Raw genomic sequence first — 21933 nt, 5'->3', positions numbered from 1 at the left:
AAATAAAGAACCAAGCAGATGATATTCTAAAACTTTTCGTTTCATTCGCTTTATTGAAATCAGCGGCAATTCGAACCACACAAGCTAAGTCTTGTCTTTTAAAACAAATTTGAAAAGGAAAAATACTAAATTGTTGCACCTTTTTTCCTACAAGAAGTAGAACCGTTTTCTCTTTTCGCTACCGCATTTAAATCACAGCAAAGGAAAGGTTCTTGAGAGTTGAAGATTGGCGCTCGGAATCGGAACTATAGTTACAACTACATTTGAACCTTCGGCTACATTTACAGCTCGACGTGTTGACCTGCCTCATCGTTTTTGGTTGAATTTTCTGAAAATGAATTAAAGAATATTACTTTCTGTTTAAGTTGTCTGATTTGAGGCGTCGCACCTTCGGAATGTAAATTTTGACCTTCTTCATGCTCGAGCTCGTCGACCTTGGCCTGCAGTCGCTTGATTTCCTGGTCGTAGAGTTTCCACTCTGGCACGATTCGCTGGGCTGCGGTAAGTTTAGCCTCCTTCGTGAGGGGATTATTACAGAGATCGATGGTTTTGGCATGCTGGAGCGTTTCACTGCTGCACCAGGTTTCGCACCAGAGCCACTCTTGCGGAAGCGACTTGATGGCCACCTGGTGAATCATGTTGTTCGGGAGATCCTGGTCCAAGTTGGACAAACTGTTGGGATCCTGGCTAAGGGCTTGGTATTGGCCACGGATGCGATCACCCGCGGCGATCCGTCGGAAGCGTTTGAGATCGACCACGTAAAGCGCTGAAATGTGATATCTCCGGCCTTGCAGATGATTCTTCCAATAGCCTTGCTTCCAGAAGCGAAAACCTTCCATCTCCTGACGCGAATCGCAGAACGGTGTGTACCCGTAAGGGGCACCGCCCAGGTCGAAGTCGTTCAGTTCTTTCATGTCGGCTCGTACGATCTGGTCAGCGTCGACGAAAATGATCTTTTTCACGTCAAGCGGGAACAGCACGTCCAGGAAGAGAATCTTGTAGCCCCAGATGATTCGCTGCTTTTCAGTTTGCTGGTGCAGCCATCGCGGCCACTTGTACTGGACCAGTTCGTACTGAAAACCGTACTCTTCTGACATGTGCGGTAAGAAGTCGATAAACTGCGGAGACAGGTAATTCTTCAGGAACCAGAATTTGACCGGAGTTTTCGTGTGCTTTAACAGTGACAGCATCATGATTCTAAGCAGCCGTTCGTACAAATGACCCGAAGCAACCGAGAAGATGTTCAACACTTCCTGATCTTGGCTTTCTCCCGTTCCGACAATCGAGCTTATCGAGTCCCAAATGCCACCGTGCGAATCCTTGTCGTCACTTAGCAGATCGGCGTTTGCTTTGCCTGGCTTCTTCGTCACTCTCAGTTTCAGCACGTGCGAACGTAACGAACTTATCACAACCCGCGTACCGTCTTCAGCCGAATGGATCGTGTTGGGACCGTCGGCACTGGTAATGTCGTAAATATCGGCGCTTTTACCGTGACGCAACTTCAATATCCATGCCCCAGGGTTTGCCTTCAGTTGGAAATATCCCAGGTTGGCCATCACGATCGTGTCCACTACGATGGGCTGCTCTTCGGTTCCCAGTGTAATCTGCAGCCCTCTCGGCGGTGACCCAGTTGTGGTATCGAAACAGTGCCCCTCCAGCAGCAGATATTCCAGCTCGTACTCGCTGTGGACTGGTCCGTTGATTTCGGAAAGCTTGATATTGTCCAAATCGTAAACCGAACGAACCGCTTCCACGAGCCAATTTTCTGGAACCTAGAAAAGGAAAGAAAATTGTTTAACTGTGCTACTCTCAAACCTAACCGGACATTACATTCAAACTCTGCGTGAGCAGTGGATTCGCTGGAACGCCAACGAATTTGGCATACGGTCCCGGCGATAGCTTCCCATCGGCAGTGAACTGCAGTTCGGGTTCAACCACAAAGCGATAAAAGCTGGAAGAATAAACACAGTTATGAAATGCTTTTGTGCAACTTTTGCTACACTCACGTTTTGACGGGCATGTCGGAATGTCGGTCTACGGCACACAGAATTAACGTAACGTGGCAGTTGATTACATTTCGCAGCAGAACCAGCAGGGATGACAGCTTTTGGGCACCCCTGGAGGCGGGATCGAGCACGGCGACGATCTCGAAGAATGGCAAATCGTTCGATTTGGGTGGCAGCTTCACGACGGTGTGATTGTCCTGGATATCCGACGGAATTGCGAACCGAGACTTTGACTGCTGTCGGGGCACGAGGATGGAGACCAGCTTGAAAATCGTATCGCTGGTCACCTCCACGTTGTCCTCGTCCGACGAAGCTTCCTTCAGCGCGCGTCGAATTTTATCTGTGTACTGTAAGTTGATAAACTTTTCCAGCAGTCCAAAGTCTTCCGAATCGAAATATTCGTCCTCGTCGAACGGACCCAGCACTCGCCCATTTGCAACCAGTCCATTTTTGGACGCCTTCATTTTCAACACACGCTGGCAGTAAACGCGAAGCATTTTCAGGTGAACCTGCGTGGCTGGCAAGAATCCTGAAACCGACTCCGGGACATCGTACCGCTTTTCTTCGTCGGCTAGCTTCAGCAAGTTCAAAATCAGCTCGGTTGCCTCATCCGGTTGAAGCGTGTTGATGGCAGCCCAAGCCAGAGCGTTCAGATGCTTTTTCGCCTCAGACCTGCTCGCATCGGCGCCGTCAGAATTTGGAATGAACGCAACGCGTGTTCCGCTGGTTGATTTCTGCAAATTAAAAAAAGAATTTAGTTCAACTTTACGTTAAACAAAGTAAAGCTTGCAAACTTACCATAAATCGAACGGCATTCTTCAACAGCTTGCGCCCACTCGGTTGCTTCAAGTCGGCCACAACCCACACGGTGTGGAAGTGCAAGCGGTGGCCCAAAAATTTCTCATACGTAGATTTGCCACCCATATACTTGAGATTCTTCATCAAGGTCGCGGTCAGGTCCGAGTTTGATAGTTGCGCCAATGCTGAAACATCCTCGAGATCCGGGTGGGGATTTCCGGACACATCCAGAAACGTGGGCTCATCGGTAGATAAGATTCGTTGGTTCAACCGTGGCATTACGTGGGGTTGCTTCATCAGGAAATCAATCACCGGCTCTCCGTCATTCAGATCGCCCTTGTAGACCGCTTTCTGAATGGTTGGAGTTTGCTGCATAATTTCCGTCAGGATTGTCTCCTCAAAATCGTCCGAGTTGAGCGTATTTTGTGGCAACAAAACTCCGTTCAACAGTGCCTGCGGTGTTGCCTTAAGTCCCAGCCGACCGACAAACTCTTGGGATAACTGGCGACCGTAATCAAAGTCGGAATCCTCCCCGATGACTTCGTCGATTTCCTCCATCTTGAGCTTTGAAAATGATTTCTTCAGCTGCTTCCTCACGTCCTCGTGTTTGATTTGGCGTTTTTGTGTGGTGGAAAAAGCTGTTGAGAGAAAGACACATTGAATTAACATTTTCCGCAAACTACCAGGCCGTTACTTACATCCGTTAAAAATCCCAACGCATCGGTGGAACCCTTCTTCTGATGGGCATAGTTGAATGCACAGGTAATTGCTCGGTAATCCTTCTCCTCGGCAGATCCTCGAGTGTCAAAAACAAGCCCAACGCGAACAGGAGCGGAATGCACGACGAAACTTTCGGCCAGTTTGACGATGTCTCTGCCGGTGCTTTCGTCCGCAGTGGGATCAATCACCAGTACCAAGTTGAAAAGGTTCTTGCGAATATTTCGCAGCATTCCGGGAACGTCGGCCGTAGCAGATCCATTACGCTGCCCGGCCATCGTTTGTACTGTGCATCGTTTTCCAGATCGTTGATCCACGTAATGGCCGAGTCTCGGATGTCGATCGCAAACTCCTTTGCAGTGGACGCCAAATCTAGCCCGAGAAGAGGCGTTGCCGTCTTTCCACGGATGTTAATCTTGTTGAGACCTTCCAGTACGCGCATTTCGGTTCTCAGGGTATCGAGCAGCGTGATTGTGTCGATCGTATCGGCATCAAAGAATAGACCGTTAAGGAAAAGTGCGGAATCTGGCGGCTGAAGATTCAAGTTGCGGCCCAAAATTTCAATGTTGTGTTTCATCTCTTTTTTGAAATCTTCCGAAACGGTTTGCCCCAGCAATGACTTGGCCTGCGTTGGAAAGTTTTGGGCGGTGAATTGCAATATTTGAAGAGCTTCTTCGCCTTGAATTTGGGCAATACGTTGTGCCGCCTGAAGACCCAGTTCTTGAAATTCCCACGCTTTGAGTGGAGCAATTTCTTCGTGTTTCTCTAGCAAAGCATTACGAAACCGGTCAAGCGAGTGAGATAGATGCGGAAATCGTCCCTTAAGTTTGATAAAATCAAATCCTTCAACTTCGGATTCAAGAGAATCATCATTTACAATCGCTTCCTGTTCCTGCTGCCTAGGAGAATCATCCTGGCTTTTGTACTCCTGGCTTTTGAGGTGCAGTTCTACGCCATAACCGGACAGTCTCATCTTTTTGCTCGACATCTTCTTGACAAAGTGTCGAAACACGTACTTTACCTTGCCTGTGTCGGCTTCCGCTTTGAGCACGTCGTGGAAATCCTTAAACTGTGTCGTGCCAATTTGAGCGTAGAGGATCGCCGTCAGGGAGTTATTCTCCGAGCCTGAGTAAATGTGGTCCAGGCTGTACGTCTCAACGTTGGCTTGATCTTTGTTGGATGATTTGAGAATGCTTCTGAGCTCAGTTTGATCACACGCGACCTTCCCTCCCACGTTTACGAATGCTGACGTATCACAGTCTCCCTGTTTCAGCACTTCCTGGCCGATTTGCAGATGTGCCTGTACCTTTGGCGAAAAACTATGCAACGAAAGCGCCAACTTGAGTAAATTTGTCTGACCAACTCCCAGCAGGGTTTCGGCAAGTTCTACGGCTTTTCGGTACCGTCCTTCTTCGGTATCTATAACAATAAATTAAACTTTACAAATAAAATCCAACGAAGTCTTTACATTTGTTAAATACCAATCGAATAAAGTCCGCCAGGAATTTTGTTGAGCAAATCGATGTAATCCCAGAAGAGGTGCGCGTTTTCTTCTTCGATGAACTCGGCAATCTCCAGCTGGACAGGCGTTCTGCCCCATTTTGCCGACAGTTGAGTCGTGATGGGATGGCTCTTGGACTCGCCGTAAGCTCCGGTCGTGAACCAGCAGGCCACGGCAAGCAGCAAATAGTGATATTTTTCCATTATTGATCCTAGAACAAGTCACCATTAGGAACATCCCTGCAACAATATTCAATTAGGAAACTTACGTGTAAAGCTTGGAACTTTGTAACCTCAAACAACACCAACACTAAGCAGAAAACGGCATCTTAGTCCAAATGATTCCGCCGAAATTACACGCACTATCCTGCGGGAAGCAGTTTTCCCGATTTCAAGAATCGAAAAACTACTGATATTCAAACGAATTACGCCAGAAAAGTGAATATTTTCACCGTTAAAAGCTGCGATAATGTCCGGCAAGTCCGATTGTTTTGACTTGACACATCACCGACGACGACCAATGAACGCGAAACACATCCACAGAGAAGAGAAGGGAACCTCCAAAGATAAAAGAAATTAAAGGAGATTTGCCATGAGTGATGTTTTGTTCGCGTAGGTTTGTTTCATTTTTTTGCGCTTTTAAAATGAACACGAACTTTTGACGCAAGTGTTGATTTAAAAATAAAGGTACATATTTATAACAAAAAAAAATTAATTTTAATATATTACCGTTTTAACTAATATCGACTTATATGCTGCCATGTGCAATAATACGGGCATCGCCAATACGAGGCGCCACCAGTCAAATGGCTCAATTTTTTTTTTGGAGTCACAATTTCTCTTCTCTGACGGCATCCCGGTAAAACGCCAGGGCGGCTTTTCATATTCTTGAAAAAATCTGTATTTGCTTTGAAAAGTCTACAGCATTGTTGACGCAGGACTACGTCATATTCGAAGCTACTACTTTTTCGTTTGACACTTTTTTAGTTTGTACTCCGTTGCTTGGTCAAAGTCAAACTAAAAAGTGACGAACTGTCACTTTTTACACGGCGCTCACGCACACTATCAAAACAAACGTTTGGTAGTGTGTGTGAACTCCGTGTAAAAGGGGTGTCAAACTAAAACGTGACCCCGTTCGTTTGACAACAGTTGGTGTCAAACCATCGGGGTTTGAGTGTACACTGAAAGTAAAAAGTATCCTTTTTTCAAGTTCACCCGTTCACCCTTTAAAAGGGTATCGAAAATGTGCTGAATTTGACATACCCTTTTAAAAGGGTGACGCGGGGTGAACTTTAAAAAAGGATAGAAAGTATCCTTTTTGAGGATTGAAAGTCCCTTTTGAGGGATACTTCTGACTTTGAGTGTAGGGTGCCATATACACGCAGAAAAATATTTTGTAGAATCAGCCTGGGTGAGGTTTGATTCAACAAAATATTTTGTTGAATATAATCAACAAAATCTTTGCATTGCATCAACCCTTGAATTTTGTTGTTGTAAATGTGGATAATTTGTTGTTTCGAATCAGGGATTTGTTGAATCTACGTTCAGTTTTGCTGACCAAAATTTGGCAGAAAGTGCGTTCAAATCAGATTTTTGTTGAAACAAATCCGTTATTTTGTTGAAGTTACTCAATTTTTTTTCGGATTGAGATTGCAATTTAATTGAATCAACTAACATTTGAATCGAAATAATAATGGGGTTTATTCATTGAAATTTGCCTAATTTTTATTCAATAAGCACAAATAACATTAGTTTGCTTCTTCAAGTTTTGCAGCACGTACGGTTCCTGTACAGCTTCACAGCGCTGGAATGGCACCTGATGTAAACACCGCCTCATGTTGACCGTAGCGATCTGCAAATGTGGAAAAAGCATTTAGCAATGCGGTCATTTGATGTAGTAGGTTAAGGCGCTTACCGAGTGTTTTCCATCGGGTACCAAGAAGTTGAGGAATCGCGAATAATCAGCAAAACCGAGAAGGTTGGCCCGGCAGCAGAGTTCCACCGATGCCAGCACCACTGAATTTCCATCTTTTTCGGGTGTGCCGGTGATGAGTCCATTCCGGTTACGATGGTCTTGGTTCCAATACCGTTGAAGGAAGCCGGATCAAGCGAATATGTCATTGTTGCGACTCTTCGGGTTGTGTACGTACATGTGCATTGCACATTGTGCAATTTGAAGATTAGCTGACAGGCCACACATTGTACAATACAAATCACACGAATTGTCAGGGAAATAAATGTACAGAAAGATAAAAAAAAGGATTTCTTCTGCGAAAAACTTTATCCGACAAACAACAAAATTCTATTTTGACGGATGGCGAAAACGTGTAATCAATTATTATTTTTATTTGAATCAAAAAATAAGATAGGTTTGATTCAATTATGATTAGCTTAGAATCAACGCAGTAATTTTGTTGTTGTTTTAAAAAGTGGTTGACAAAATTCAGCAAGTTAATTCAACCCTATATTTTAAATTGTTTCAATTGATTTTGAAGGTTCTTTCAACAAAAAATTGCCAGGTTGAAACAACAAAATATTTTTTTGATTCAAACTAGTCTGATTTTTTTGCGTGTACAAAGTAGTGGACCAACGTAACTATAGAAGAAGCAGCCCGCCCAGGAGAGCTTAGAGCCCAGAGCAGCAGCAGCAGGAGAAGGAAGTGGCCAGAGCTCCAGCTTACAAAAGATGCGCGCATAGCCATCTCGTCAACCAGTTGTCTCTCGAAGACCTGACCGTGTGGATCTTTAGAGAAAAAGGGGGTGAGGACTCTTCGGAGATGCCCTCAACCCTCGTCCCTCGTCACACCCGCGCTCGCTGCCTTCTAGCCAGTCGTGAGACGAGCCGTGCGGTTGTCAAGCACGAGGGGGTAAGGACTGCCCAACATCTCCGGTAACATCACCAGCATCAGGGTTGCGATCCCCACGCGATCGTGAGAAGGAGCGCTGCGTGATCTAGCTCACGTTCGCTCCGAATTTTTCTGCTCATGTTTGCTCGTCACTCGCGCTCTTAATTCGCTCATTGGGGCGCTCCTTAGGATATTTTTAGCTTGAACTCGTTGTTGGTAATCAGAACAGGATGGCTTTATGGCTTTCTCAGCCATTAATAAAAGGCTTGTTTTGCTAATTGACTAAAAAATCAAAAAAAATTAATTTCAATTACCCTAAATAAAGATTTTTTCTTAACTTAAAACAAAGGAACATCGACAATCAAAAGTGATACATTACTTATTTCCTGATATTATCCTCTGATCCTTATCTTATGCTTATTTAGTGGGTGTTTACAACAAAAATCCAGAAAATTTTATTTGTCTCTTCAAAAGCATTTTTTCTCGGTTTAACAAATAACAGTTAAAAATCAGTATGTTTCTCTATGTTGATATGGTAAAATAATAAAAGTCATCAACTAAATTTAATACCGTAAACTGGGGTCAATCGGGACACATGGGGCAAATTAGGACAGCAGTTTTAACCATGTTGGAGCACAGTGTTCAAACAACAACACAATTCTGAATCTTTGTGGGAGGAAGAAGCATGGGGACGCACGAAAACTGTCATCTTAGGGTCGGGCTGGGACACACCCCACCCGAAGTAGCGAAATTCGAATTACCAAATCTGCTCTGTAATAGAAATGAGGTGAGGAAGGCTATATTTCCCAGCAATTTAAAAACGTTCAATAATTCTGTACCAAGTTCTGTACAATGAGGATTTTTGCAGTATGCTTTACCTGTTGAGAAAAATTGAAGAACATCACTCATTCATTCAATGTCCGTATATTAAAAACAGGGGTGCCCAACCTTTGTAATATTAATGTGGTACCGTATTATCACGGAACAGATTATCATGGCCACACCGGCCTGCAGGAAACATCCGCTCTCGGTTCACACACTCACACTCCCTGACACACAACTTCCCACTCTGACATCTATCAGTCAACTGACAGATCTTCATGTGTCAGGAACCATCTATCCAAGGTTGCCATAACAAGGTGTGCATAACTAAAGGTCAGCACCACATCTCGTTTTCTCTACAGACGGTAGACTACCGATTACTGAAAACCTTGGACGCTTCTTGGGAACTGTTATGTGCACTTTAAATCTAGATCTTTTTACCAAGTCTTATCTAGTCTGGACCGAAACTCTCGTTTACGATAATGTTCGTTTTCAACATACGTTTTCATCATGCAAATAATAGAATGTCACACGTTCCACTTGAGAGCCTGATTAGCTCTTATTCAAAGCAAACTGTTTACTTCTGCAGTGCATATACCAACAGCAATCAGATTTTATTTCCAAAACCGAACTATAGACTGACTAAGTAGACTGACGGAATATTCTGTCACTATGCATCATTGACATAGGGTCAGTTCAATTCCTATCTTAAACCACCCTCATCTTTAACAACTAACTCCGCCTCACACCCTTTTTATTTTTGTTTTAATTATTGGATTCCTTTTCAAAAGGTCCCATCTGCGTATAAACCTTTTAAACATAATTTGTTTAAAAATTTCTAGAATACATCATCCTCGAACGGTTACACTTATTGGTTTTTTTTTTTTTATCTAGCATAATACTTTTATATTGTCACCACGTGAGGCCTAATCGCTATTTCCACATAAATATTTATTAACTGAACCGGACATTAGTCGTGCTCATCCTTTCCTTTTGTCTTCTACCATTATAGCTATTCTTTAGCCTTACATGTCCACCGGTTCAAATTGAGCGAATGAGCGGTTTTCTTTCTAAAAGTATGCCTAAAGTCTGCATTAACTTACTGTTTTTCTTGATTCATGTCTCAATTTCTCTTCTCACTTCGGAAAAGTGCTGTATTCTCACAGCACCGCTAGGAGACTCTTATGGGTCCACCTTATAAAACCTTTCCACCTTACTGTTTGAACTCATTTGCGATTCCTCACGACGAACGCAGGTCTAATCATATGTTGATTTGATGTTTGATTTTATTCAGATTCTGTCAAACTAGGGTAAAATCACAATTTCAAACAATAAGATCCTAAATGCTTAAATTACTTCGAAAAATTCAAAATCGACTGTGATTCCATAAATCAAATGTGGCTCCATCGAGAAATTAAAAGTGCAACATGGAGTTAAACTTTCTGTACAGTCGCTTTCGAGAAATTAAAAGTGCAACATGGAGAAGCTTTCCATGACAGCTGTGAAAGTTTCATTCCATGTTACCGGCTCACATCTCTCTTTTTAATTTCTCGATAAAGTTACCATGACAGCTGCGAATGTTTCAATCTATGTTACCGGCTTACATCTCTATTCTCAATTTCTCATTTTCTCATTTTACTTTCAATTTTTTTTTTATACTTTTGCCACACTACTATCCTTACTATCCACCTGGCAGACCTTAGGAATTTATCCTTCACCTTCACTTTCCCTTTTTTTTTTACTGTCCATACATGCTCATTCAGATCATCTAATATTTTTAATAATCTGTACTTTGACTCATCGCTCACTTTCTTTAAGAATATTGCTCTGATTTGTAGCAGTAGTTTCTTTATTTTCCAACCATTTTGTAATCTGATGTAGTTACGGGAAGTTATTTTTTTGTGTACCTCCTTTATAATTCTTCTAATTAAAATCAAATCAACTTGTTCGCTCTACAGTATTACTCTCGCGTTCTCTATTGCGAGATTTCTACTCAAAACTAGGTGTCCGAAGGCTTGAAACAGTGAGTCAATCCATATCTCTTTATACACCTAAGCTCCCATCTACCCCGGGATTTGAACTGACGACTTTTGGATTGTGGGTCCAACTGCCCCCTAGTGACTCTACCGAGGCAGTTTTTTTTTTAGGGAGACGACTCCTACAATTGAACTGAGCTAACGACCTAACCTCTGGGTAACCTCGAAGTCTAGTCAGGCAAAATTTATTCAGCTCGACGTTCTTTACACATGGTCTTTCTGGATCCTGGAGCTATTTGATTGTTGTGCTCTTCTTGGTCCTTTTTGACTCAAGGAGGAGTGACTTTTAATTCTCATACTCTTTTCCCAATTTCGGGCTCGAATCTTCAGCAATCAGTCACTTACTCTACCTTTATAAATTTCTGGTTCGTAACCTTGGGTGATGACTCTCAGTTCCTCTGGAATGATTAAGTCCTGGCTCGTAGCCTTAGAATCTGACCCTTAGTCTATCTGATTCATTAACAACTGGCTCGCCGACTCGGATTCAAACTCATGGTCTTCCCGTTCCATCGACAACTGGCTCAAAGTCTTGGGATCCGATACATGGTCTTCCCATTCCATCAACAACTGGCTCGTAGCCTTAGGATCCGATTCGTGGTCTTCCTGTTTCATCATCAACTGGCTCTTAGCCTTGGGATCCAACTCGTGGTCTTCCCGTTTCATCATCAACTGGCTCTTAGCCTTAAGATTCAACTCGTGGTCTTCCCGCCTTTTCTAGCTGGCTCGAAACCTCGGGTCACATTCTTGGTTTCCCGTCTCTTTCAACTGGCTCGAAGCCTCGGGTTACATTTTGGGTTTTCCCGTTTTTTCAACTGGCTCGAAGCCTCGGGTCACATTCTTGGTTTTCCCGTCTCTTTCAACTGGCTCGAAGCCTCGGGTTACATTCTTGGTTTTCCCGTTTTTTTCAACTGGCTCGAAGCCTCGGGTCACATTCTTGGTTTTCCCGTTTCTTTCAACTGGCTCGAAGCCTCGGGTCACATTCCTGGTTTTCCCGTCTCTTTCAACTGGCTCGAAGCCTCGAAGTCTACCCTTCCGGGTTTCGACTTCCGGTCTGTTTAAATTGTATTTGGCTTTAACCACTCTAATTTAGATCCTGTATGTACTACAATCCTGATGGTTCGACACCAATGGTCTCAAACGAATGAGGTCTCATTTAATTTGACTTCGTCAAACCAACGGGATACAAACGACAATGTGACCCTCCACCGGAGGTTCAGTGTATCTGTCTATGAACAAAACAACACAATTTAAAACATTGAAAATTTACCGTTTTCATTATTTTAGGCGTCTGTCTATTTCTGTTCATTGGATTATTTACTCGTACCATTTTAATATTTCAAATTATCATTTTTTCCAACTCCGAAAGCTGTATTTTTTAAAACAAAGATGAAGTGAAAATCGTCTTGACCCTCAATCATTTCCACCAATTATAATATAAACACGATTCAACTTTAGATCAAAAAACTTTTACGCATATTATCTCTCCACACTGGGTACAGTATAATTTCCTGCCACTTCTTGGTTATATTTGCTTGGATCTTAACGAGCTCTTAATCAGGTGAGCTCTCCACCCGAGTGCCCATAACAAACGTCAGTATAAGTTGTCCATTAACTGGTTGTTGTAAACACCGAGCCAGGTAAATACACCGGATTGAAATAAAACAAATCACTGGCGGCTAATAATCATATTTATTGCCGCCACCACTCGCGTGCCCGACCGCGTTACCCTCTCATTGTCACTCACTAACTCTTCTCATCTCTAGACGTCAACCATAGTTGATCTGTCAGCCAGTGTTGACCAGGGTTAGATTCCTACATCCCTCTCTTCCTTGAAAATGATAGATACTTCACAATTGATAATTTAACAGTTTAGTAAACTAGCTTGTCCTCATAATTGCCCTGATCTGAACAGACGAGTGGATTTATTTTTAATCTAGTATTTGTTGATAACAATAGTATTATAATCTTATATGTTTTGCTGAGTCAAACGAGCATTTATGTTTACAGTACAATCTCTTGTCACGCCCTTTGAACTTTGAACTAAGCCGTTACACTCAATGAAGTTTTGTCCTTTCACTCTCCTTTCTTAGCTGTTCAATTTAATTGTTGCTCCGTCACATTTATTAATCTTGTAATTGTAAATCCATAATTCACTACAGTTAACCGCTATCCTATCGATCCAGTACTACCTCCTCCTTCACTTAAAACAATTTAATTTAAATTTAATAGAATGCTAAGCGTTTCCCTATTTTCCTATAATTTGAGCAAATTTACTCAATAAATTAATGAGTCTAAAATCTTGTACGCAGCATTTTTCAGATAGTATTTTTTTATAGATTCCAATGCAAATAATATTAGATTTTATAAGACACTTGTTTCAGCCTCTTTCTAAAAAAATGACTTGTTTTTTTTTTGTTCCCTTTGTTTTGAGTCCGGTAGATTTGAATGAATAAAGATAATCCTCAACTATCGTTTCACAATTCTATGTCTTAAAACAATAACAGTCGCTCAAATAAGTTATTTGCCGAAACAAGCTGGAGCAATCCTTTGCGCTGCAAGAGCTGATGGGAAAGTACCTATGCCCTGCAGTTAAAGTCTTAGCCTTCATTAACTAACTGACAAATTTTCTGTGATATAAACTTAAGCTTTCCTATCCTTTTTCTTCTCCCTAGCAAAAGTAGCAGTTGTTTTAAACAGTTTTATCTGCTCTCGCTTAATTAATTGAAATTACTGAACTTATTTCGTCCAATAATTGTTTCTGAATTATTTTGTAGCTGTACGTATCTCCAAAACTCTGCATTTTGTAATTAGTTAGGCAAAATGTATTATGATAAGTGCAACTAATAAACATGAATTGAATATAAGTTATTTCTCATTCATTTTCTTATGGAGTTACCGATTATTAACAATTTCACGGTGCCTATCAATCAGAGCCCCCTGCATCAATACTCTTGTCACACATTCCCCAGCATTTAATCAACCCCATAAAGCAGCGTCTACAAAATAACTTACCACAACACCTAACTATTTCTACAATCAAATTATAACGGAATTGGATCCGTCAACCTGACAATTCTGGAATACGAAGACAACTTCGCACCCCCAAACCGAACCCTATCTTGCAACCATCCTCCTTCAAATCTTAAGGACCCCCTTAGTTCATCAGCAGTCTCCAGGTGAGCCGCCAGCCAACTCGGCTCCGGGCTGCACACACTCCGTCCAGGTCGGCACCCCGCCCGCCTGGCTCTCTGGCCATGCGCACGACTCAAAGGATCCGGTAAACCCAGGTGACTCTCTGAAAACCCGGTTTACCGTTGAGCTGCACTAGCTCGTGGTTCATCCTTCTCCTCTGTGTGTTGTTCACGCGGAATTCGGCCTAACGCAGTAAGACCTCTCCGAACGAAATACGTGTGCTGGCAAAACCTCCTCCTCCTGTGACCTGTTGCTAATGAAACTCAGTAATAAAAAAAGGTATTTTGTAGGTTTAATCACTGATTGTGTTATAGTATTTAAGAGCAGGTTAAAGTTTGGCTTTACAACTTCTACATTATTAGAACACAATATCTTGCCTCTTGTATATACGTTTGATGAGTACATAACCTTAACGAATTAAAACAACCAACAAAACAAACCTTCCGCTTTAACGTTCCCAGATCTTTTATGGCCCCTATTGTAAGATTCTGCTCGCAACTAGGAGTCTGAAGGCTTGAATGGGGAGAGCACCCAAACCTCTTTTTACTCCTTCCACCCACGGATTCGATCTGACGACCCTTGGATTGCAAGTCCAGCCGCCGACCAGCGACTCTTCCAGGAGCAGGTTTGGTTTGGTGTTTTTTTTGTTCGTATATCAGGGAGACGACTTCTACGCCTGGAATGACTCTACGGCCTAACAACAACTAAGGGCGAAGACCAACGTTTTACTCCCCATCCGAATGGAAGTCATTAGAAGGTGGGAAACGAACCCCTGATCATCCGCTTACAACGCGAATAGCGTAACCATTCGACCACGCCTGCACCCAAACGAATTACCAAATACCCTAAACTTTCCTGTTACTTTTCAATCATTTCAACTGTTAACTTGTGCAAAAATGATCCCTAATGGCACTACTGAACTTCCTTAAAAAATATCCTTGTAGTTTGTACCTTGAATTCCTAACTTTAACAGTAACTGTTACTTACGACAATGTTACAATGATGACGAATAAAAATCTTTCTAACTTCACCTTTCGATGATCATACACAAGCCTGCAGCCCCTACCCCAGGCCTAAATATTAACAAGCCATCTATATGCTAGGCAGAGCGAAAATCCAGAAGCCTCCTCTTCAACAGGCTTCCCTGTAATCATCCACAAGCCATCTCTCCACCAGGCATGAGTGGACAATCACAAGCCTCTTCTCCCCCAGGCCATACAGCAGATATTCACGAGCCGTCTCTCCACCAGGCATGAGTGAACATCCACCAGCCTCCTCTTCACCAGGCTTCCCAGTAATCATCCACAAGCCATCTCTCCACCAGGCATGAGTGGACAATCACAAGCCTCTTCTCCCCCAGGCCTTACAGCAGATATTCACGAGCCATCTCTCCACCAGGCATGAGTGAACATCCACCAGCCTCCTCTTCACCAGGCTTCCCTGTAATCATCCACAAGCCATCTCTCCACCAGGCATGAGTGGACAATCACAAGCCTCTTCTCCTCCAGGCCTTACAGCAGATATTCACGAGCCATCTCTCCACCAGGCATGAGTGAACATCCACCAGCCTCCTCTTCACCAGGTTTCCATGTAATCATCCACAAGCCATCTCTCCACCAGGCATGAGTGGACAATCACAAGCCTCTTCTCCCCCAGGCCTTACAGCAGATATTCACGAGCCATCTCTCCACCAGGCATGAGTGAACATCCAACAGCCTCCTCTTCACCAGGCTTCCATGTAATCATCCACAAGCCAATATCCGGCACTAAGCCATCCCCCGGCACTAAGCCAACCTCCGGCACTAAGCCAACCCCCGGCACTAAGCCAACCCCCGGCACTAAGCCAATATCCGGCACTAAGCCAATATCCGGCACTAAGCCAACCTCGGCACTAAGCCAACCCCCGGCACTAAGCCAACCCCCGGCACTAAGCCAACCCCCGGCACTAAGCCAATATCCGGCACTAAGCCAATACCCGGCACTAAGCCAACCTCCGGCACTAAGCCAACCTCCGGCACTAAGCCAACCTCCGGCACTAAGCCAACCTCCGGCACTAAGCCAACCCCCGGCACTAAGCCAACACCCGGCACTAAGCCAATATCCGGCACTAAGCCATCCCCCGGCACTAAGCCAACCCCCGGCACTAAGCCAACCTCCGGCACTAAGCCAATTCCCGGCACTAAGCCAATATCCGGCTCTAAGCAAATATCCGGCACTAAACCAACCTCCGGCACTAAGCCAACCTCCGGCACTAAGCCAATATCCATAAAAACCACAACGGCTAAAATACTAACACCCCCAAGACCTACCGTTAATATTCACACACCATTCTTTTTACCAATACATAATAGAAATTTACTGCACTAAACATCAATAATTATCTTCCACATTTTTAACTGGAATTTCCACTGTTCGTCCAAGAAATCTACCCTAAAACCACTCTTTGCTGATTTTTTTTTTAATTACCGTAACTAAACATTAACCAAAACTCCTATTGAACCTCAGCATCGTGTATCAGGTAAACATTGCACTTCCGCTAACCCAATTTTGGGTAATCTGTTTATTGCCAACTTGAATCTGAACCCCTTGATCGTGCATCATGAAAACAAAATTTCTCGAGAGTGCGCCCGTGCAGCACACATACAAACACGTTAACTCCGCGAAAAACCGGACATTTCACAATGAAACAACAAACACACACACCCTCAGTCCGGCTCCCCTTACCTTCTCTTCCTCTTCCTCCTGCAAAATATGTTTTCTCCTCGTCGCCAATGTAAACACCGAGCCAGGTAAATACACCGGATTGAAATAAAACAAATCACTGGCGGCTAATAATCATATTTATTGCCGCCACCACTCGCGTGCCCGACCGCGTTACCCTCTCATTGTCACTCACTAACTCTTCTCATCTCTAGACGTCAACCATAGTTGATCTGTCAGCCAGTGTTGACCAGGGTTAGATTCCTACAGTTGTCACTGAATTTCTTGCTTGTTTGTTAAGCGGCTCACTAGTAACCAAAGAAAATCCTGACGGCCCGTAATTATCCATCCTAGTGAGAATTCTCGCAGCGGACCCAAACGAATATACCATTTGTTTACCTTTTTCCTTCTTCCGCTTCGGGAAGATAGTTCAGCTGGCGAACTAATTGAAACATTCTTACCAATCTTTCGCCAATCCTCGTCGCCATTTGTGGTACCGTATTATCACGGAACAGATTATCATGGCCACACCGGCCTGCAGGAAACATCCGCTCTCGGTTCACACACTCACACTCCCTGACACACAACTTCCCACTCTGACATCTATCAGTCAACTGACAGATCTTCATGTGTCAGGAACCATCTATCCAAGGTTGCCATAACAAGGTGTGCATAACTAAAGGTCAGCACCACAATTAATATTGTTTAATATTGGTTGAAAAGGTAAACAAGTTTTTCTCATAAAATTATTTTAATATTTCTTCTAGTATTAAACAAATTATTAAAAAGTGTTGTAAATATGAATAATATATTTTGATTCTAAAGGCTAGTATGGAGATCGGAAGGAAAGGGGTCAAGAAACAGCTTTACGAACAGCAGAATAAAGGAGAGGGAGCGATTTCTTGGGGCTTTTCTTCACCCTCTCTGACTTGCTTGCGCTGCCGCTGCTGCCCATTTGATTTTTTTCTTGACCGGTTCCTTCCGAAGTTACGCACCGCTTACGAAAGAAATGCAACATAACTTTCAACAATTGGTGTTGATTTATATTTATGTGCTTAAAATTGAATTAAATACCCTGATATCAATATATTTTTTTAAATACACTCAACCCCGATGACTTTTTCGTTTGAAAAGTTTTTAGTTTGTACCCCATTGGTTGGTCAAAGTCAAACTAAAAAGTGACGAACTGTCACTTTTTATGCGGCGCTAACGCACACTATCAAAACAAACGTTTGGAAGTGTGTGTAAACTCTGTGTAAAAGGGGTGTCAAACTTAAAAGTGACCCAGTTCGTTTGACAACAATTGGTGTCAAACCATCGGGGTTTGAGTGTATTCAAATTCAATTGGTCGTTGCATGTTTCTTAAAGTTTAATATCCTTAACACAAAAATGCAAGAAAAAAATCAATGAGGCATGATAAAATGTATTGAAGCGAATTTTGGATGCAAATTACAAAAATACAGTTTTGTGTTGTTGTGCACCTTTACTGAAATATTTTACAAAATATTTAAAAGTTATTTTAAAAACACACAAATTTAAACAGTGTAAGAAAAAAATATATTTTCAATTCGTTATTCTTTGAATTTCTGAGTTTACGAAAAAATAGTGTTTCTGCCTGATTTCTTGACTCATTTTGAGATTTTTTTTAATGTTAAACAATATTTGCCGCAATCTTCATTTTAAGTGTGACCAATTTGCTTTTTTAACCTTTTTTCAAAAGAAACTATATCGCTAAAAACTTGTTTTGATGAAATACATCATTGCTTGCTCGATAATATATTTAAAAAATCAATTTGAATCATGTTCCTCAACTAAAACCTGATTAAAATTTTAATTAAGTGTCTTTTTGTACATTTTAAGACAACAATTCAAGTTTTTTTTCATATAGATATTTTACCTTTTTGCCTTCCTCACGTTACTGAGGAAAGGCTATAAAATCACTCGAAAAATGAACTTCTCAATTAGACCTCCTAGACCCACCTTGTGTGTGGTGGGATGTTGATCAAAAAATTGTCACTCGATTATCTCGACATTGGCTGAACCGATTTTGTCTGTTTTGGCGTCATTCGATCCGTCTTGGGGTCCCATAAGTCGCTATTAAAAATTATGCAGTTTAGTAAAGTACTTCAAAAGTTATGATAAAAACGATTTTAACAAAAGTCCGGAAGATTGTAAAAAGGGTGGTTTTTGTAAGAATACCCGTTTTGCTATACATTTTCAGAAAGGTATTTAAAAGACCTTTTCAACGCGTCTAACACATTGAAGATAAAACAAATCTATCAAAAGTTATAAGCACTTAAGTGTTATTTATACGCTTTTTGGAGGCCGGATCTCAGATATGTTGATGAAAACATTGTCCGGATCTCTCATGCGACCTATCGTTGTATAGGTATTCAAAAGAGCTTTCCAACGCGTCCAAAACATTGAAGATCTGACAACCCTATCAAAAGTTATAAGCACTTCAGAGTTATTTATGCACTTTTTGGAGGCCGGATCTCAGATATTTTGATGGAAAAGTTGTGCGGATCTATCATGCGACCTATCGTTTTATGGGTATTCAAAAGACCTTTCTAACGCGTCCAAAACTTTGAAGATCTGACAACCCTATCAGAAGTTATAAGCACTTAAGTGTTATTTACGCACTTTTTGTATTTTGGATAGCACCCTTTAAATGTGAGGAAGGCGCCAACCACCTAAGGGTGGATTTAGTATCGTTTTTAAAATTTATTTTCTTGTACCATTTTCAGTTTACTAATTGATTCTGAAAATATCAATATAGAAATGATAAGAATCAAATTCACAATACACAATGTTTGAATTTGAAAAAAAACACACATTAAAAAAATAGGAAAATCCAAATAATAAGCTGGATTAGCAACATTTTATTTATGAAGCAAAAATAAAAATTAATGTTCCTGATTTAAATTTGATCTCGAACCTATTTTTTTAATTTGGACATTCAATATTGTATTCAATATTTCATTATAAGACTTAAGGGCCATTCAAAGAACTATTTTGAAAAGCAGTCGAGGGCCGGATGAAATGGCCTCACGGGCAGGATCCGGCCCGCGGGCCGGACGTTGGGCAGGCCTGATTTAAAGGATGGATTACTTTGTCATTCATTAAGTTATACCTGTTAACTTAAACTTATTGCACGTTGGCACAGCGCTGTATGCTTCCATTCATATTTGCTGTAGCTATTCATGGGACTTGAAAGAGGGAGTAAAACATATGCCTTTCCAGCATTGTACACCTATCTCTTTCATTCATTCATATAATCAACTCTCTTTCATAATGGCATTCCATTCGGTTCATGGTTCTCTTCTGTTAAAACGCCGAAACCGAAGCATTGGTGCCAGTTTTACTTGTTTTATGTCATGATCATTATTGAAAGTTTGCTGCTATGACATGGTAGTGATCTTAATTCATCGAGCTGAGGTGATAACTATCCACTCACTTGTTGAGAATCCACACATTACATCTTGTTTCATCCATCAATCGTTAGATAAGTTTTAAACTGAGTATCAATTCTCTCCGAGAGTCGCCAACATTAATGGCAACACTGTCCAATTACCATTCAAGCCACCTTCGTCTCACGGCAGCAGCAACATTTCTCTCTCAGATTTGCTTTGGCTCAGTACGTTTTTAGCTTTGGAGTGATCCGGACGATACACACTCAGTGGTGCTGTTGTCCCGTGAGGATCAATTTCACATATTTTTATTTGCACTATTTTTATGTGTTTCGTACATATCTGTGTTCTCTGTACTGCTTTGTAGTGAACTACCGTGTTGAACGTTATAAATTTGGCGGTATTTATTTTAAAAGAGTTTTCTTTTTGTAAAGTGAAGTGAGATATAATGCCATGAATAGGTGATTTAGTGCAAAAATTTCAAAAATCATTAAGCACAGGAACTGTGATTGTGTAGGGGAGTAAAATCTCGTTCATTGAGTAAAATTTGGTATTGGCGGCCGTGTAGTGGTGCGATGTTGTCCGTCCGTTCATCCCTCTCATAAGAAAGTGGCAGAGCGTGAGTCGTCGGTGTTGCACTTTGCTGGCTGAACAGAAGAAAGGAGCGAGTTGGGAGAGAAGCATCATTGAGAGTATCAGACCGCCGCAGCTTGTTTGTGTGAGTGCTGGTGTGCGGTTTTTGCCTCAGAGGCGCGCGAGTGTGTGTAGTGTGTAATTAGTTTTCTTTGCGAATTCCGCAAAAAAAAGTTTATTCGCCGAGGGGCAATATTGCGGATTGCGATCGGGATTAGGTGATAAATTTGTGCAAAAGAAGAAAAACTTATGCCGGAGTTTGGGTGTATGCATCGGTGAAATACCACCTCCTTAGGTGAGCTGTGTGCGTGCATAGTTCAGAACTAATACTCGGCCAGCAGGAAAGGTGAGCGGTATACTCAAGTTTGCAGACTTAATTAGAGGAAGCCGGTTCTGGTAGGAAGTCATTCACAGATTTGAGCAGTGTGCTCTCGAATTGGCCACAGTCTGTAATTAACAAGTACTTCGCGAGTGTGTTGCTTGTGCGCGCAAAAACTATGTCCGTTATTGTGTAACTTCCCAAGTCCCACTACATCTCGGCAAGAACGGAACGCTTACCGGACTTCCGTATTAACCACTTGAGCCGTACACACAAATCATAAGAAATATGGCAGTCTTGAAACGGCCAACATTGCTAATCAGCTATGCTGGCTGGTTGCACTTGTTGATTCTGTGCGGCTGTTACTGGCACGCATCGAACGCAAACACGGTTCCTTTGGCTGGACCAACCGGCGGAAATAGCAGCGAAAACCAGCTGCAGTTGCACAATGAGAGCACTCCCTCCAGCTCGAATGGCGGCAAACGAACCTGCTCCACCGTGCATCCCATCTTCGAGCAGCGAGGCTTCAATGTGGCAAACTGGCCTGTCGACCCAGTTACAGGTGAGTTGTTGTGTTTCATTATCAGAACATTAGACCTATCTATATCTCGGTAGATAGCACGTATCAAGAGTGATTTCCATTCCCCACTTGCTATAAAGTTTGGCTAAAAATAAATGTAAAACTTTTAATGGAAGCTGATTTTTTATAAGGACTTTTAATAAAATATTCTAATTGACTGTTTTATTAGGATTAATGACTTGCATTATGCCGTTTTACGCATAACTGTGTAATATTCTTTGCATCGATTTCGCGGATTTCTAAACGTACGACGCTTTTTGTCCCAGTAAGCAGTTTTCATGCTATTTATAATCTACTTGCTCCCATGGGCAGAAAAATATTTTGTAGAATCAACCTGTACGAGGTTTGATTCAACAAAATTTTTGTTGAATATAA

At 42.1% G+C, this 21933-nt stretch overlaps 2 protein-coding genes across 2 annotated transcripts in view; one reads left to right on the top strand and one right to left on the bottom strand.

Moving 5' to 3' along the window:
• Positions 1 to 19: 19 nt before the first annotated feature.
• Positions 20 to 5570, bottom strand: LOC6038965 (UDP-glucose:glycoprotein glucosyltransferase). Its single transcript, XM_038264890.1, is given in 9 exon segments — positions 20 to 328; positions 389 to 1772; positions 1831 to 1951; positions 2007 to 2740; positions 2805 to 3442; positions 3499 to 3762; positions 3765 to 4940; positions 5003 to 5233; positions 5291 to 5570. Coding segments are annotated over 8 exon segments (4587 nt in total). The 5' UTR covers positions 5226 to 5233; positions 5291 to 5570; the 3' UTR covers positions 20 to 281.
• A 14671-nt stretch (positions 5571 to 20241) lies between these two features.
• The window catches only part of LOC6038966 (glypican-6), a 36234-nt gene continuing 34542 nt past the window's right edge, over positions 20242 to 21933 (top strand). The window contains exons 1-2 of the mRNA XM_001848603.2: positions 20242 to 21109; positions 21154 to 21540. Coding sequence (XP_001848655.2) covers positions 21267 to 21540 — 274 coding nt within the window. The 5' untranslated portion in view covers positions 20242 to 21109; positions 21154 to 21266. The remainder of the gene's footprint in view (positions 21110 to 21153; positions 21541 to 21933) is intronic.

The sequence above is a fragment of the Culex quinquefasciatus genome, chromosome 3, assembly GCF_015732765.1.
Source record: "Culex quinquefasciatus strain JHB chromosome 3, VPISU_Cqui_1.0_pri_paternal, whole genome shotgun sequence".
Lineage (NCBI taxonomy): Eukaryota > Metazoa > Arthropoda > Insecta > Diptera > Culicidae > Culex > Culex quinquefasciatus.
Note: the sequence above shows the minus strand (reverse complement) of the source record. Positions and strands in the feature narration are given on the sequence as shown.